At 42.1% G+C, this 18,797-nt stretch overlaps 1 protein-coding gene across 2 annotated transcripts in view; it reads right to left on the bottom strand.

The window, feature by feature from the left end:
- Positions 1–6,737: 6,737 nt before the first annotated feature.
- gnal2 (guanine nucleotide binding protein (G protein), alpha activating activity polypeptide, olfactory type 2) overlaps positions 6,738–18,797 on the bottom strand; it is a gene marked incomplete at both ends in the record, with an annotated part of 50,059 nt that continues 37,999 nt past the window's right edge. For both annotated transcript variants that reach the window (XM_083889827.1, XM_083889828.1), the window contains 7 exons: positions 6,738–6,884; positions 8,179–8,246; positions 8,325–8,455; positions 9,250–9,370; positions 9,495–9,553; positions 10,351–10,424; positions 10,519–10,573. In XM_083889827.1, coding sequence (XP_083745953.1) covers positions 6,738–6,884; positions 8,179–8,246; positions 8,325–8,455; positions 9,250–9,370; positions 9,495–9,553; positions 10,351–10,424; positions 10,519–10,573 — 655 coding nt within the window. The remainder of the gene's footprint in view (positions 6,885–8,178; positions 8,247–8,324; positions 8,456–9,249; positions 9,371–9,494; positions 9,554–10,350; positions 10,425–10,518; positions 10,574–18,797) is intronic.

The following is an 18,797-nucleotide window of genomic DNA, read 5'->3' as shown; positions in this document are numbered from 1 at the left end:
TGCCAAATGTTTGTGAGGATTTTGTTTTTTGTTTTTTTTGCCAAACTGTTGAAAACATTTCTGATGAACTGTACATAAATAAAAAAGAGTATTAAGACGCGTTTTTGAGTCCGGAAAGAACTAAATCTTAACTTTGAAGCTGCACATCCGTCAGTAGGGTTAGGGTTACGGCAAATATCTCATGATAAAGCTTTGTTGAAAGAATTGGAATTTAGGGAAAACATATTTGAATTGGAGTCTCAACTCAAACATGTTTACTAATCAATGCATCGGTTTCAGTGTTTTTTAAATGTAAATATTCAAACTGCCGTAGTTATAAGCAGAGTGTCCTGGCATCAAGAGGGGGGTGCGGATGTGTCAAAATGTAGTATTTTAATTTAGTTTTATATTGTTTTCAGTCTATGATGATGTGTTCAAAACAACCCACAACTCGGAAAAACCCCACTGACTTGTTTAAACCAAAATGAACAGTTGTGCAAATTGAAATTCCGAGTTTCCAGTTGTCCTTGAACCCATCACAAGTCTTACATGTTGTCATTGCCTGTGACCCTGTTTGAAGATCGTTAGATTAAGAGTTTAAACTAAGAGTTTATGTACCATCAGTTAAGTTGCATCCATCACATCAAGGGGGGGGGGGGGGTCCTTGTCCCCACCGGAGATAAAATTAATTTAGCAGAGATAGGGATAGGAAAACCAGAGGGGGGAAATCGCCTCTATCCCCCCTATAAATCGCAGCCTGGTTATAAGTCCTCTACATTTCTTTATATACACTCTAAGAAATAAGGGTTCCAAAAGGTTCCTTCTACAAGGGCTGAGGTTCTACCTGCAACCATTTGCTTCTGAAAAACCCTTTCCCAAAAAAAGGGTTTTTCAAGGGTTCTTGGTAACACTAATGGTTCCTGTAAGAACCATTTGGATCCAGAGAACACCTTTCCTGAATAAAGGGTTTTAAAAGGGTTCTTGGTGGGACCCTCCAAAAGGGTTCCAGGTGGAACCTTTATAAGTCCTGCAAGTCATCCTGCATATAATGACTTATAAGCAGCTTATAATGCATTGACAAGGATTTGCACCCAACGTCTAATCGCATTGTGAGTATAATGTTATTAGAATGTATTACAACTCTGAGAATGTCAGGACACTTCACAAACACCATGAGTTATCCACCAGTGCCCATGGAGGACTATGCATGGCAGGGACGTCCGTTTCCCTGAGTCAGGACTAAGCCAGACCGCATACCACAGTTGGTAACTGCAGGGTCATCAGTTGGGGAGCACCTCTACTTGATGTTTTACCCCTTATCCTGGAACATCTTCTGGGAAGTGAACAAGGAAGTCTCCCCTGCTACCCCCTGCCATTAGTGTGTTATTAACTGGTTGTGTCTTCTCAATCAAAGACAGAAACTTGCCTTCTCCACCTCCTCTGATATTTACTTAGTGGCCTTGTGGAGTTTGGCTCGCTGTAGTCCAAGGTCTTTTCAGGAGGCATTTTGTTGAGCCCCCAACAAAGCCTTGAGCTTCCACTTCCACAGTATAGAGCTTCACAGCCAATTCATAACACCAAATCTGGTCTTCACGTGGTGCTGCAGATCTCCCTTGGACAATGAAATATGCCACTCCATCTCTGCTGTTAACAGGTTAGATGTTGGTCTCCTGTTGGTGTTTGGAAGTGCATTCTCTGCTGGTCTCTCCTCCACCACTTTGGCCAAACCTCCTGAGCACCTGGTTGTGTCGCCATCTGAACTGACCCTGAATCTGAGCAGGGCTTTGCAGCCTGAGAGGACGTGCTGAGAGGAGGAGGTTCCAGAGAGGTCACGGCTTTGCTTTGTCGTAACCAACTGGTGGAGATTTCTGGGGCTGGGTAGGGTGTAGTATGTTGCCCTTTTAAGAAAGCTGAGCTAAGCCTGAGGCACTTACTTCTGACCAGCTGATCGCTCGGCTCGTGACATCCTTGCATGTTGTCCATCTTCCCTGTTGGCCTTGGGCCCCATCCTGATCACATCAGAGGCAACAAAATTGGTTGCTCTGGACCAAAAGATGGGTGGGTCACCCCAGCCATCCTTGTCTGGACTCCCAGACCACTGCCCACCATCTCCTGATGTTGCAGTCTATTTACATGTTACATGTCATTTAGCAGACACTTTTATCCAAAGCGACTTACAATGAAGACCAGTCGGGCAGCAGAGGTCAAATGGCACAGGCAGTGAGACCAGCCAAGGAGGGAGTTGCAGTAGCCCAAGAGTGAGATGACAAGCGCCTGGACTAGAACCTGTGCCGCCTTCTGGTTTGGAAAATCCAGATCCAATGACACCAGCACCACCATCTGAAGTGCAAGTGAAGCGTGAGTGCGCATGCATTCGGTGAACGGATTATCTTCCGTTTCTCAGTTATTACAGAGATTTTTCAGGTATCTACCTTGCGTTACGGTTACTGTTATGGTTATGGCGACGGGTACGGTTAGAGAAAGGGACAGGTGTAGGGGATATATCGCATCGTCACTTGACCACGTCTCCGTGGTGAAAATTATGGGCGAAAGCATACGGAAATACCGTGCATTGCCTTTTGTAGCTTTCAGTACGAATCTTTCATGAGAATAGGCTGAGCTGTGATAGGAAAAACCATGAGGGGGAATAACAGAACCAAGAGAGTTGGTGTACAGAGAGAAGAGGAGAGGGCCCAGGTCAGAACCCTGAGGGACCCCAGTAGTAAGAGGACATGTTGTTCGGTTTTGAAGATAGGATGAGAGTAGGGTCAGTGGGAAAGAGCTTGATCTTGAGATAGAGGATAAAAGAGGATAGAGAAGGAGATGAATTTGTGGTTGGTGGAAAGGCGAGATCAGGAGGTGGGGTGGAGAAAGAAGAGCGCATGTCATCTACCTTCTTAGACTCCTTAATCTTTGTCGTCTGAGTCTTCGTCTGAAGAGGCTGCCGCTTCAAACTGCTTGCTGCTTTTTAAAATACCAGAGTAGAAGCTGGTTGGTTACAGCTGTGTTGGCCACACCCCTGTAATCAATGAAACTTCACACCTGCTGGTGGTGATGGCTCGAGAGAAACTTAGTCAAACAGCAACAATAACAACTTTCACCTTAACTTAGCAGACATGATAACCTTACATAGCAGCAACAAACTTTCACCTTAACTAAACAAAAAAGTCAAAAAAGAAAAAACATATTGAAGGGATACTTAGCTTAGTTTCAGTAGTCCTGTAGACACCCAGAGAGACCAAATGCACACTTAACACCTTCTACACCTCCTCGCCCCCTCCACATTTCCTTCCAGATGCTACTTTCACCTGCATGTCTGTCACTGTGCTATCAGAGGAGTCCCTGAATTCCATCACCAGCCTTGCATTCTCTTGCTTGTAGCCGTGTGTTGTGGACTTGAGTCGATGTAAGGGATTCCACCCAAACTGGCCTGCTGCTAAGGAGCATCATGTGAGAACCTGGACATTTGTAGATAACAGCTGATGAGGTGACTTCACTACAGAGGCCACATTACCTTTGGGTACAGGGTGAAGTTGTCACATAATGCTGACTTTCCAGGCCTTCTGAGACCTGTGGAGGGATGGTTTATTGGCATCCCAGGCTTCGTTAGCTATGAATACATGCACGTCACAACACATTATAAATATGTTCATAATTCTTAATACTTTTCATAATACTTTCTATGAACCATGTGACTATAAGGCATTTTAAGACTATAAATATAATTAAAATTCAATGTGATGCATCTATATAGCTGTACAATGATGCTCATAAACTGTATTTACTGCTTTATGAAAGCAATTATAAGATGCCAATGTCCAGAATTGGCTTTTAAACATCTGTACTATCATACAAAACAGGCTCTGTGAAGTGTTATAGTGGGGGGTGGACGGTGCTTTTACTCTATCAAACGGGTTTGAACAGCAGAACTTTACAACTTTTTATGGCTTCTTTGGCTTTTCAGTCATACTCCAACCTGTTCGCAGCCATCACACATCACTATTTGACTGTCTTGACATGAAACAAATCACTTCCTGTGTGCAGCGGGGAAGTGTCGCCAGTCGACAGAAGCCGGTATTTAAAGAAACACTGAGTCGTGTGGAGCTGATCGGCTTACTCAGCAACCCATTTGACAAAGGTTTCAATGCGATGATGAACATTTCAACATTCAAAAGTGACACAAGAGTGACATCAGCAGGCTAAATCCACCCCTCTAAGATTATTTCTATGAATGTGCCCTAATAAAATGGCCACCAGGCGTGTTGCGCGTATATAGGAAACCCCTTCATGCGACTGCATCTTCAGCACCACAAAAGAAAATCCGCCCCAAAAAAACAAAGAAAGGCAAAAAACACGGCAACAAACGTGGACACAACTGGACACCAAGGTGGAAATAAAGCAAAGTCCTCTAATGTGCCTCTTTATTTAAAGAAAATAAAAATGTCATTTAATCATCCTCCCAGGCCAAACAAGGTTTTTGCACCTCCAGTCAGTTCACTCTCTTTTGGGGATAGACGTGTACTGTAGCAGAAGAAAAGGCTGATGCTGTTTGTACAAGGAGAAGAGCTTGTCTTGTTGGGTGCTGCTCACACATTCATAGTGCCTGTGCCATTGTTATGGCTCCAAAGGACCAAAGAATTACTAATATTGCACGCGCTCATTTATTCATCTCCATTCTAAACATGCTTCCCTATGTGTGTATGTATACATATTTACCGTATACATACATAGGTATGTACACCTAGGCACACACATAATTAAACATGTATAATTGTACATATATATTTATATATACCTATAAATTTACATGTACATACATTTATAAAATTTTACACACAACGCACACTCACGCGCCCTCACGCACGCACGCACGCGCACACACAAATGCGTCTGTGAGTCTATGTTTGTTTTTACGTACACATGCGCACAGGCACGCACATCAGTACAGATCTCAGACACGCTTCATATCGAAAAAAAGAAAAGGGAAAAAAAAAAGAAAAAGAAATGTTGGTTCTTATTAAAACAACACCAGGTTGCAATTTGGACACTTCTCAATGGATTGCCAATGTTTCTTTAAAGCTGTGAAATTCAAAAACTTAAACAAAAATAAAAAGGAGGGAAAAATTAAAACCAATAAAAGAAAGGAAAAAAAAAAAGGCATGGCGCTGCAACATCTGGTCTTCACTGCAGGTAAGTGGTTAATTTGCATAATGTATACAGGTTTTTAGGATTTTTTCCCTATTTTTTATTTTTTACTAAACAGCATTTCCTTTTTTTTTATAAACCAGAAAAAACTAAACTCTACAGAGAAAGTCCCCTACCCGCAGTCTTCCGCTGCCGATAGAGTTTGACATCAAGCTGTACAGCGCAGTCGAAAACATACTTACATCTGAGCTCATTTACAGGTACAGCCATAATCAAGGCACAAAGATCTACAAGTAGATTTGTTTTTCTTTCAATTAAGTTGTACAAAATAATATTACATTTTACAGTCTGTACAGGATAATTCAACCTTGCACAGTGTACAAGTTAACAAAAAAAAAAAAAAAAAGAACAATACATTTTTATCTCTCCCCAACCCTCCCCTTCCCCTCCCCCTCCCCCTCCCATCAGTATCTCTAAGCTAAAAGGATGGTTTGTGTGGGAAAAAAAAGGAGGCAGGTCCGAGTCCGTGGAGGCAGCAGGGCTAAGGTGCAGAGAGCTCAGTCCCCTTTTCCTTCATTAAAATCCTTCATCGCCGTCGCCTTCGTCGGATTTCCTGTCATCGTGTAAATCTCTCGCTCCACACGTCTCTCGGCCGCTCGGTCCACCCTGCAGCTCGGCAAGCTAACGTCGTGACAGGGTAATAAATATTGTGATGCTACATTGTGTGTATGCTTCCTCTGGAGAAAAAACAACAACAACAACCAAAAAAAAAAGAAAAAAAGGAAAAGAAAAATTATTAAGGAACCTGATGCAAAGTGCATTTATTTCTTCATCCACTCGGCACCCTCCCCTCATCGTCTTCAGCGTCCAGTCGTCTTTTTCCGCTTGGAGAGAAGAAGCGGCTCGGAGAGGGCGACGTGAAAGGAAAAAATAAAAATAAAAAAAAATGGGGGAGAATGTAATGGTGGTGATGCCGGCTTTATCCAGCAGGTGACGCACAAACATTCACACGCGCTCGCTCACATGGCATTCCTCCTGCTCGTCACCACACACACACAAACACACACGAACACACACTGCCTCTACACTGAGGTCCTGTAGGTGTGTTTTATGTAGCCACACCCACCAGTCCAGGTCCAATGACAAAGCCAAAAAACAGAAGGACATAAGGGGGGAGGAGGAGGGCAGGGGGAGAAAAAAAGGAGGTAGCCCAAGGCTTAGTGGAATGACAAAAATCAAGGCATTTAAAAAGGAACGAGTAAAAGAAAAAAAAAGAAGAAGAAGAAGCGGCACGCAACAACTTTGTCCCCCATCCTTCCTTTTACATCGGTGAAATGGGGATGAATCGTTCTCAGAGAAAAAAAAAAAAAGAAGTACAAAAAGCTAAGAAGTTAAGAAGAGGAAGAGTATTTGACACACTTCAGTAGTACTTCATAGTCCTCGACAGGAGGGGTGGTCAGGGTTCATTGAGGGTTTCTTAAGGGAGGAGGAGGAGGAGGGTGGAGGTTCAGGTGCAGGAGGAGGAGGAGGAGGAGGAGGAGGAGGTGGGGTTTTGTCAAGGATGCACAATGGTGGAGGAAAAACAAGACGGGGCTGACGGAGACGGTCTCCCATCACAAGAGTTCGTACTGCCGCAGGTGCATTCTCTGGATGATGTCCCGGCAGTCGTTGAACACCCGCCGGATGTTCTCCGTGTCCACGGCACAGGTGAAGTGGGGGTAGCAGTAGTGTCTGCCGTCGCCGCTCGCAGTGCTGATCCGCTGAGGGGAGAGACAGAGGACAGAGATGAGCGAGGGACGATGGAGACGTCAAATTCCTGTGAAGATTGACATTTTCCTTGCAACGGAAATAAAAACTTTGTCGCCCGGCAGAAGTTCTCCTTCTTCACCAGCAGCAGATCATTTCCACAACACTTTATATCCAAAAAATCCAGATATTGAGTTAAAAATGTATTGTATGTAAATGTAATGTATAAGACTTGTTTAAATCAGTGAGTGGGCAAGTGGCAATTGAAATAATGTTTTGGGGGGGATGAATATAATCAAATTTAAAGTTTAGTTTAGTAGTGTTCTGTGGAACTAAAGTGTGCGTCTCCTGCAGCTCTGTTTTTCACACAGGAAGTGAAGTATTGTTTTTAGTGGCTCTGTGTGTGTCTGTCTGTTTGTGCTTCCGCACTTGCCAATTAATGCATGAATGGGGTGAAGTCTGCCATCTCTGATTTTATTGTTTCCATTTTTTGGCCTGTTTTTGAACATTGAGACTAATTTTAAATGTTTTATACTGTTCAAATTTCAAATTTAACACGCAAAATCTGGTGTTTGTGTACACCCACAGTGTTTTTTTCGCAATAAAACATTTGTTTTTCTTAATTTCTTCGATTTAAATTGTTAATACACTACTTTAACATGCAGTAAATTGTAAGTAACTGCCAGATATTTAAAGATATTCTGGAAAAATGGACAAAAGCACTTACTCACAGGACATTTTCTGGCCCTTCTATGGTTAAAATTAGCAAAAAGAAAAAAGTGCAGCCTTTCAATCAGTATGAAGCTGTGCAACTTTCACAATAAAAGCCTTACTAAACATATTGACATATTCAGGGAACTGAAAAGCTTGAGTACCTTTATTTTGAAAAGCAACAACAACTCTATCCTCCTGCTGGCAGTGTGGTGGATCTGACCTGCTAACATGTGCCAGACATTCTGTGATGCAGACATCGTACGAAAGGCTCTCGGAAAAGTTAGAAACTGAACCTTGAGGTGAGATTCCTTTGTGTCCAGTGACAGTATAGAATTTTTAAATAAATCAAAAAAAAATGTCGCTCCGCAGCTCAGCCCGGCGACTTGTCCTCGTGAGAAGGTCAGCGTAAGCACAAGCAGTTTATCAAGTTGTACATAAAATGCACAGGCGGTATTTATAGTTGGCGTGGATCCAGCAGCACCAGCAGAAAATCCCGGGTTATGAATTAACAGGACATCAACATTCATCAACTCCAGCTCTCAAAACAATCCAGACGCACAGCGACACACGTTTATATATAATGTATACACTCACAAGAAACTCATCTCGGATGAAGAACTTAGCTCTCGTCACTCGTGGGTCTTCACCAGGTTCAGGAGTTGCTGGAAATAAAAACACATTGACAGTCAACACTTCAAAGTGGTGTGAGGATGTGGGTGCTTTTCCTGTTCACCACGTACCTTCATTTGGTATGGTGTAGCGAGCATATTCTGGGAAGTAGTCTTCAATTTTGGATTTTCCAGCTAATACTTTCTCAGCCAGCATGTCCTGCTTGTTGAGGAATAATATGACCGATATAGTGCGTAACCATCTGAAAAGAGACCGTTCACAAATGTCATTACAGAATAGTTTTCAAACATGTATGTATACACACAGTATACACTATTTATTAAGTATTTTAAGATGACATTTTACTTAGAGCTGAAACAATTAAAGGTGCCATATGTAAGAATGTGGCCAAAAACAGTTACTACATTCAAATTCAAAATACCGAGGTCTTTTAGGTTTCATTTTCTGACGTAACTGGCAACCCGTGGTTGCTCGCAGCTGAGACTCTACTGACTGCAATAATTGGTAGACGGCGGTAGGTGGCGCCACATGCCAAAACATGATTTGCAGTCTGAAAAATATATTTTTTAATGTAAATATTTTGGCTACGTACTGTTGTTGTTGGTGACTTCAGTATGTTATAACATTATTCATGAGGCTCTGTGACATTAGGAGGATTTTATTGCCAGTCGCTTGAGATTTATTACATAATGCACCTTTAATCGTCAACTATTTTGATAGTCGTTTTAAGCTTTTTTCATGATTAAAACAAGATTTCTGATTGTTTTAGCTTCTTAAATGTGAATATTTTCTTCATTTCTTTGCTCCAAATAACAAAGAAATCATTCAAAACTGAATCATTTTGGGTTGTGGACAAAACAAGACGTTCGAGAACATAGACATTTCCAGGTTTGACAAACACTGATCAACGCTCTTTTACATTTTCTGACATTTCTGACATTTGAACTTTCAGGGAAAAAAGCACAACAGTAGAAAATGAGAAAAAGACACAATGATACCGCAAAGCCCGATACATCAGTCCAGTTTCAGTCTCACCTGTTGTTCCAAATACTGCGGAAGAGGTCCAAGGCTTCCCGTAGCCTGTTGGTGTTATTGTCTTCCCTTATTACCATGTTGTAGCTGCTGCTGGCCACCACGAAGATGATCGCAGTGACGTCTAGAAGAGGAGAGAGGAGAGCAACAGCATCAGTGGCTGAATGTATTCAAACTGCAACACGCTACACTTCGGACTTTACTTTGGAGAAAGTACAAATCGGCAGAGACGCCAGAGGAAGTCTCACCGTTAAAGCACTGGATCCATTTTCTCCTCTCATCTCTCTGGCCCCCAACATCAAACATGCTGTGTAAGACACAAAATACTAGGTCAGACTCAACAACACACTCATTGCTGCCCTCTTGTGGACACAACGTTCACATCCCTACTGGGACGGGACTGAAGACAGCAGGTACACGTTGTACTGCAGTAGGCAGTACTTTCATATTAATCCAAATAAATATAGAACACACATAACAGTCAACCTCTTTTCTCAGGTCTGGTTTCGAGGTAAAACTGATTGTCGGGCTCCGTTCAGACCTGATATTAACATACGTCCTCAGTAATCTGATCATTACCGTATCGCTCTAAGCACGACTTCTTACATCTGGCATTAAAATGCCTCCTGGATACATTAATAATCAATTTTATGAATACATAATATGAAGAACAGTTTTCAGTTCCCTGTGTGACCATGAGGTCATCACAGCTGATCAGGGAATAGGAAAAAAAAAGAAAAAGGAATCACATCCAAAGGGAATTCAGATTCCAGAAACATTCAGGATGATATAATATGATACAAAGGCACATTTCAGATGATAGAATAAGTATGTTGTGTCTACGACTGTGGAAATGGGTCATCTCCTCTGACATCATCAAGGCAGTTACACAACGTTCACTCCAACTGCAAACAATGGTCAATAGTTTTTCACTGGCTCAGACCATAGAAAATGTACATTATATGTTTCAGATACGCAAGTTACTGCCAGAGTTCTGAGGTTTAGTGCGTGTTGTTTATGCACAAAATGTAGAATCACCAAAACTCTTCATCTCACCGATGTTTGTAAACTATGTGCTTTATAAATACTGAGCAAAACACTTACTGAAAGTTCACTTTGTCTACTTGGAACCTTGTTTCGAAAATCCCTGAAGTTAACACTCGGCAGCGTAGCAGGTCCTGTAAAACACAGAAACAAAGGACATGTCAGGTTTAGTGTTCATTACATAGAGGATGATTTGTATTTATTTGTTCACATGTACTGAGGACTGACCTGGTCTGTTGGTGTGTAGTCGCTCTGTCTTACAGAGTCAATTCTGTCCAGGAAACTGCAAAGAGAGACGGAGAGAGAGAGAGACTCAGATTTAGCTCGAAGGGCTTTTCATTTAATCAGTGAGAACAACAGGGTTGGTAGAATTCAACTCTCATAACTCGAGAAAACTCGGAGAAGCATGACGTCTGACTGCATGAGAAACCAAACCATAATCATCTCTTAGAAAAACCTAAAGCCGCTTTCCTGATAAAAACAACAAGGAAAAAGACCATTAACGTCAACCAAATAATAAATCACATTTCACTGTGACCTCATTTATTAAATGCATCTCTTGTTCGAAAAGACTCTTTAGTTCACATCCATGTGAGCTACAGTAAAGGAGGCAGCCGCCATGTCTGACTCCCTGTAGAGGCCCGTGCTGAGGCACATGGTTACCACAAGAGGGCAGAGCTGCTCAGTCTGAGCTATTTTTGTCTGTCTCTAGCCAGAGTGATTACATAAGGCGGTTTATTATGGAGGTTAGACAGCTTGCTGCTGCTGTCTCTTCACTACTGAGAGAGCATGTGCAGCAGCAGCAGCAGCAGCAGGGTCTCTGCAGCACAGCAGCCAGGCTCTGGCAACCAATGCTGGGGGAACACGGCATCACTCGAGCCCCAGGATCTGGATCGCAGCATGAGAAGGCCCCAATAGGGACAGTGCTAGAGTCAGGACGGACACAGGCAAAAACAAACACCACCAAGGCATTCAATGTGACTGCTGTGTACACATCAATAAGAGTCATTTATCAGGCAATGAGTCTCATTAAGGCTTGAAATTAACTGTTATTTTTGAGATATTGCAATATATTTTTGATAGCCGAGTTCCAGTTGAATATTTATTGAATCTATTGAATTAAAGTATAGGAAGTTAAACTTGTGAAAATCAGTCGATACAGACTATTGTTTTGATGAATGTCTGATAGTGTGGCGTTTATATTTTTAAATGGACAGAAAACGAGGAACAATTGCAGAAATCTATCACACATCTATGTATATATACACACATATACATATATACACACATATACACATACATAAATATATAAAATATATATATATACATATACTATATACATACATATATACACACATATATACATATATACACATATACACATATATACATACATACACATATATACACATAAGTACTCAAAAGAAATTTCAAAATGTGTGATTTGTCGCTGCGTTGTTTTAAACTAAGCAACATACACAATTAAATCCACAAAAACAATAGTGGGCAAAACGTGTAACAGATGAGAGAAGGGAATTCCTTGAGTCTACAGCTGTAGAAGTGACTGTGGTATGTTGGGATGGATACAGATGTTCAGAGTGAGCGTCTCAACATTCCATCATTTTTCACCCAATCTCTCTGGACCAGCAACCTGACGCAGGTTAAGATCAGTGGTCAGGGTTTGGGTTTCTGTACATGTACATGGTCTCAGCCTACGATGGCCGTCAACACCCATCTAGAATTAAATGACTGGGAATGAACGCACCATCGTGAAATATTCGCAACAGAGAGAAGTCGCTCATGTGCTCTCACAACATTGTTTCCCGTCACATAGACTTCATTTCTGCCTCGCAGAGGCCACACAAATGGAGATGTAAGGTTATTCCTTAAAGGGCACTGCACTTTCTCACAGAGTTCATGTTCATACGCAGGACATGCTGTGCATCCACTCTGTCACCAGACACAACATACAGTATGAGGAGAGAAAGTACATTTCCAGGACATTACGCAACATGAGCCGTCTACATTCAGTTTGAAACAAAAAAAAAGCTGTCAAGCAAATATTTAAATGCGTGAATCATTTTTAATTCATTTGTTTTTTTACCTGGAGGTTAAAGTGCATGAACAGATACAACCAGCTTAACGCACACTGCATTACAGACTGATTAACCAGATGAGATAAAAGTAATAAATAATAATCTCCACAGGCAGGTCAGGCGTCTAATCTACAATGTGAAATTCCCACAATTCCCCACTAATTTACACCCTGGACTTCGGACAGTTGAGCTGCAAAACTGAACTTTAACCTCTGAACAGACACTGAATGTCAAAATGTGATGCTTAAGAATATCATGGTTTAACTGATGGTTTCATTTCCCCCTGATTGTGAATCATTTTAATAAACATCAAGGAGTATAATTCAAAAACAAAGAATAAGGAAGAAGTAAAAGAAAGTATTAAAACTTTTTAAACTGTATTAGATTTAGAGCTGGAATTGCAGATTGATTAGAGCAGCCAACTAAAAAAAAAAAGATTGAAAGAAATATATAAACAATGCCATATATTCAACGATTTCCAACTTTCAAATGAAAATATTTGCAGCTGCAGAGGAATATTTTAGGATATTTGGACTAATCACACAGATTAATTACCCATTCGATCATTGTTTTGCAGCCTTTAGCTCATTAGCTTACTTGTGGGCTTAATTTCAACACCCAGGTTGGAAGCAGCCACTGCTCTATCCGTCTTAAAGGCAGATGAGTATGTGTGGTGACTACATGAGACTGACACAAAGAAGAGAAGAAACAGACTCTAACTACTTGATTGGGGCTGCAGCCAACATTGTCCTCATTTCCATAATCGATTAGTTTACTAATTATATTCTCCATCAGTCACTTCATCCATAACATGGCCACCACGAATGACTAAAACCCAAGTAGCTTCATCACCAAAGACAAACGGAAACAAATTCACACAACTGAGAAATTAACCTTGGTTTATCAATTAACTAAGTAGTTAATGGAGTTCTAGTTCTATTTTCACTCAGGCAAGTTCTATGCTTGATCAAAAAAAAAGAAGAAGCAAAGTGCATTATAGTTTGAAATGCAAGCGTCGTAGACATCATCATCATCAGAGTATCACACGCACTGCTCTGGCCTGAGCAGAGACGGACTGAAGTATTCTCACACAAAAACACAAGTGAAGCCTCAAAAACCTCCTGCTTCTGCCCCATCACTGCAACAATGTGGGGGTATTTTTAGTAAGCCTTCCTTGCAGGAACCTAGCAATGTTATAATTACTGAGCTCTTTGTGACTGCCATGTGACAGAAGTACTATTGGTGGAGCACTGGAGAGCCAAGTATAGTCCTTAAATCCAGCCTGAGGTGGTGGTGGTGGGGGGGGGGGTGTAGGACAGAACAAAGAAAAACAATGTAAAAGATAACATTGATTATTGAGTGGCCTTCCAGATAATGTCTGAGTGGAAGGTTTAGGTGCAGTTATCGTTGCTCCTCTGCTTGGAGTGCTACATGAATCTGAGCTACACTTTAGCTCCACAGAAACCTTTGCTTTATATTGGTTCCTTCACTTTCCTCCCAGAAGTATTTCTAGCTCACTGTGTGATGTGGTCATTCTGAGCAAATTAGTGCATTGAGGAAAATAGGAGGCCAAAGATCTTTCCCTTTTTTTCTTACTTCCAAAATGAGAAATATTTGTTTAAATTCAGGTGCAGGCATCAAGTTCTATTGCTTTTACTTCTCTTCTTGTGATTTTTCTCATTCTTCTCTAAGGCTATATTTAACATGAAAAAGTACTTGCCTTCTTCTGGTTTTGATCCACACAACGGATCAAAGGCAAAGGTGCGAGTACTCCTCATAACTGACTGACTTTTCTGCCACAAATGCACATTCTCTGCTTTACACAATAAACTATTATTGGGGATTTTTCTCTGGCACCATCCAGTGGGCAGAGCAGCCAAGAGCAGCTTCTACTGAGCGACGTCCAGAATTCTACAACATTCAGAACTGTGCGTTGGTCACGGTAGCGGCACACCCTGACACACAGAGGAGTGCGAGGGTCCAGTCAACGCATGCACTTCATGTACTTGTCATTTGGTATTTTGCTTTTTCCCCCATTTTAAAGCCCGTTTGCTAACATCAAACAACACTAACCCAGCAGTAATTCTTCATTTATCTTTTTATCCTTGCCACATCAAGAGGCCTTCTTACTATTCCACTATTATCTTGTCTATAACCGTCTTTGTCAGCAGGGCTGGGTTCTCTCTGTATTTAGCCAAAACACACTGTACTCTTCCTGCGGGCCTGACTGTGTTGCTATGTATAGGCTTTGTTGTGGATAGTATCACTTGACTTGGCCTGGTCTTTCTGTGTTGTTGGCCTCATCTTTCCATAAAACACAGACACAAGCATGAAAACAGGTTGAGGGACAGTTGTTGATGGAGGAGGAGGAGGAAGAGGAGGAGGAGTGGCTCAGGCACAACATTTTCCAGGTTACATGTCGCTGCCCATTGAGCAGAAAAGTTGGGAGAGGGATGTTGGCATTCGTGGTGATGGTATGGTATGACAGGAACATGGTTTACCTAGCTCCATGACAAATATGTTAGGATTTAACACACAAACAAGCATAAATACATATAAAGCTACACAAACAAGCTAATAGGCAAACTCTCTTTTTGTCGGTAGGCTAATGTGAGAGATGGCAAGATGCTATTCTGTCTGCCACTTGTTGTCTGCAGTGGGTTGTGCTTTGCATGTGTGAGATTCTGAAACTCTTATTATCTGAAACCCTAATTATCGCTTGTTTAAATTTGGGACCTTGCAGTCGGAATTGTCGTTTGTTTATTCAAAGACTGTCCAAAGTAGGCAGGGCTACTAGTTTATTGCACTAGTTTATTGCACATCATGTTTTACATAGTTTTGAATAGCCACTGCATACCTGTGTTTGTTGGCGTGTTGTTGCAAAATCCGCTGACTCATTGTCATGCAGGCACACCGCATTCAGGGAGTCTTGATGATGTCAGACATAATAATCACCCACACCTCTTGCACTCGCTTAATTTTTTTACACGCGTATTCAATTCTGCCAAAAGGCCCGTGCATCCTCTCAGGTGGCCCACAGTGCTGTGTTAGTGAGAGAGAGGGGGGCGTGGCTACAGTAGAGCGAGGCAAAAGCCAATGTGTGCTTTTTTAACCGATATATTTAACGATATCTTTTGCATTACTTATCCAAACAACGTCAAACTTGGCACTGCACTGACATGTCAAGTTTGAGAGATATGCAAATAACAGGCAGACACACACAGACGTTCCTGCAATTTATAGATGGATGCCACAATAACCTGCAACTACCAAAAACAAAACACGACACTGTGGAGTAGTGCTGTTCAAAAAAGTCCACTGCAACCTCCACACCAACCAACAGCACACAGCCTCATGTGCTCATTTGATAATTGGGTCGACTTTTTACAAATAGCAGCGCATCTTTAATTAGCAGAGCAGAGGATGGAATCAATAGTTTCCATATTTTGAGCCGTCACAATGGGCCAACACAATGGACTTTCACTTTAGTCTATGACTGGTCACAAGCACTTTAACACTGACAGCTGGACACGGCAGCAACGCTGACACAATAGGGAAGCTTATTTAAATCTTTCAATTTGTATGCCTATTTTATTTCTGTGTCCTGTATTTATTGAAGTGCATTTGTGTTTCACAGCTTCAACCTTGGTGTCAGTATGTCAGATTAATATTCATTATCCAAATAATAATTCTAACTTTGCTTATCCCTAATATCTGCCTGTCCTAGTGCAATCCAAACTTTTCCTTTACGTTTAATCTTTTCTTGCATCACACCCACGATCTGAACAAAACCAGCTGCACAACAAAGCTCGTCACGTGATGCAGAATTTCAGAGGTACTGAGCTGGTGCAGCAAACACAGAGGAGCTGTGCAGGATCCTGGTCACCTGGTGGAAAGATCTGAGCCCTGGGTTTGTCTCATCCATCCAAACAGGAACACTGCACAGTTTAGAAGATGGATCTGAAACTAGAAAAATCCATCAGCAGCTCAGTGGGTGCTTCCTAAATATAGGAGCAAGAATGGAGACACTCGTGAAAGTCAAACCAAATCTTACGTAAACAAACGTGCCTGCTTTATCTCAAGGCCGCCAAATTCACCTTCCAGGGCTGCATCAAGTCGTGGTTTTGAAAGGTGTTGTATAAAAATGTAAAATATATTGTAATGTTCTTTTGTCCCTGTTCAGTGTCTTCTGTATGTGGACCATTGCATTACCCTGGCTTAAAATAGACTCAGCCCCCAAAATCTGTGTTTGAACTACAGTGGAGCTTAAACCATGACTCATGTGAGGCTCTCAAATGCAGTTCTCACAGAAGCATTGACTGATGGCTTTCTCTAAATAATACTGAAGCCCGACATCGATATACTATCCGTCAGCTACTGAGTTTGTCTGTGCCAAAAATAGAAAACCAAGAAAAAATAGTCAAATCAACCATATCGAGCAGGTTTCTATTCTCTCGCCTGCAAACAACCGCCTCATGTCAAATTAGTTGTTCCGCTAGGACATCAACCGGTGACCTAGTGACGATGAGCTTTTCCTCTTTCCCCCTGAATCAAAACTCAATAACCAATGCCATATCAGACAGGGAAGTCCACACAGTATCAGTGCAGATTGCATAACCGTCAAGTGCAGGCTGAAATGGCTGGTGATTAGGAATCACCCACAGGAGGAAAGAAACTTTCCACTATTTATTTTTAACATCTTATTTTAAGATTTGATTTGAGATATTTGAAATTCAGTCAGAACTTGAGCTGTGCCGGCCTGTGTGATGTTTGTGTAGTTCACAAACACGCCTCCGGGTGGCATCCCTTCGCTCCTGCTGCACACAGCCTGTCTTCCACACTGACCCTGCCTGCTTTTACCAGCTGGGTTCCCATGGCAACCCCAGTCAGTCCATACCACTCCTCTTTCTCTCCTCCTCACTCTCTCTCTCTCCCTCTATCCACTGTCTCTTCCTAAGCTGAACTAGTATCATTCCATTCCCAGACACACACATGCGCACGCACACGCACACACACACACACACACTGAGCACTCAACCAAACACAAGTCTCATTTCTGCAAAGAGAGGACTGTAATATTGTGCATTGCGGAGCATGTGCAGCGGCATAAAGTTACTGCATTCTGTCACAACCTGACAGACACAGTGTCAGTTGTGATAAATTAGACACGCAGGGTTATACGAGTTGAGAGCTGAACCGTGGGGATAATTGATAAGGATGTTACAAGTCACAGAGCAGTCAATAAGAGTCCCATGAGATGGGGCATGGCTACGGTAAAGCCCAATTTATACTCCTGCGTAAAGTGCTCTGCGTAGCTACGCAGAGTCCTCTACGTCGACGCAGAACCTGTCGAAGAGCCTCTGCGTCGTCTCCGGGTGCACGGAATATTTTTTAAGTGTCCGTCACTCCGTCAAGGGACTACGGAGACGGCAAGAGCTGCGATTGGTCCTCAGGACAGGCCGAGCTAAGCTGCTCTGTGCCGGCTCTCAGTGCGCTCCGGGCGTCCTGACAGAGGCGGAGCTGATCCCCGCCGATAACGCCGCTGCCGAACTATAAATACGTCATATCTTAACACACACAGCACATGTTTAGACTCTAAATGGCCAATTTCTCGCCTCAAATTATCTTAAAACTGCGTTCCGTGACACAGAAAAGTGAGAAACGGCCACTTTTTCAACAACAACAGTCTTTCTCTCTCTTTCTTTCTCGGACGCCATTGCTCACTGTAGCCAGAAGCACAACAACCTTGCGCAGCGACCCCTACTGATCGGGCGGGAAATTGCAGCGAGTGTCCGTCACCACGACGCAGAAGTATAAATGCTCGAGGCGTCTACGTGGTGACGCAGACGGATAACGCATACGCAGTCGGAGAAGTATAATGTGGCCTTAAGGCACACTGGAAAATGACACTTCATGACCAAGAGGTAACTGTGGCGATGTTGTGACGGCCTTGTAACAACCCAAATGATAAAAAAAAACAGCAGCTTTAGATAAACTGGAACGCGGCTAGTCTGCACAAATTAACCAAGTTATTTCACTCTGTTGTTCCTGTGACACCAGCAGATCAGAAACAATGGATTGAAGTGAATTGTGCGTGTGTGTGCTAAATGTGTTAGTGATTAGTGGAATATCTGCCCAGATTATCGAGTATATGTACTGTGTCATTACTTTGATTATGACGAGGTGAGAACAGGGTCAGAATCCTGCAGATTATTCCAGGGGATTGTTGTCTCAGTTTGATGTTCTGTAAAATGAGTTATCAGACTCTGCTGATTTCACTCCCCTAATAGTATTAAAATATGAAAACATACTGCAAAATTTAGTTTGTTTACTTCCATTTTCAGACTAGTGGACTAGAGATTAAACAACTGGTTGACTGATTGATTCGTACATTTGTTTTTGTAGCTACAA

This window comes from Microchirus variegatus (genome assembly GCF_963457635.1).
Source record: "Microchirus variegatus genome assembly, chromosome: 5".
Taxonomy (NCBI): Eukaryota; Metazoa; Chordata; class Actinopteri; order Pleuronectiformes; family Soleidae; genus Microchirus; species Microchirus variegatus.
The sequence above is the reverse complement of the archived record's forward strand: the minus strand, read 5'-3'. Positions and strand labels throughout refer to the sequence as shown.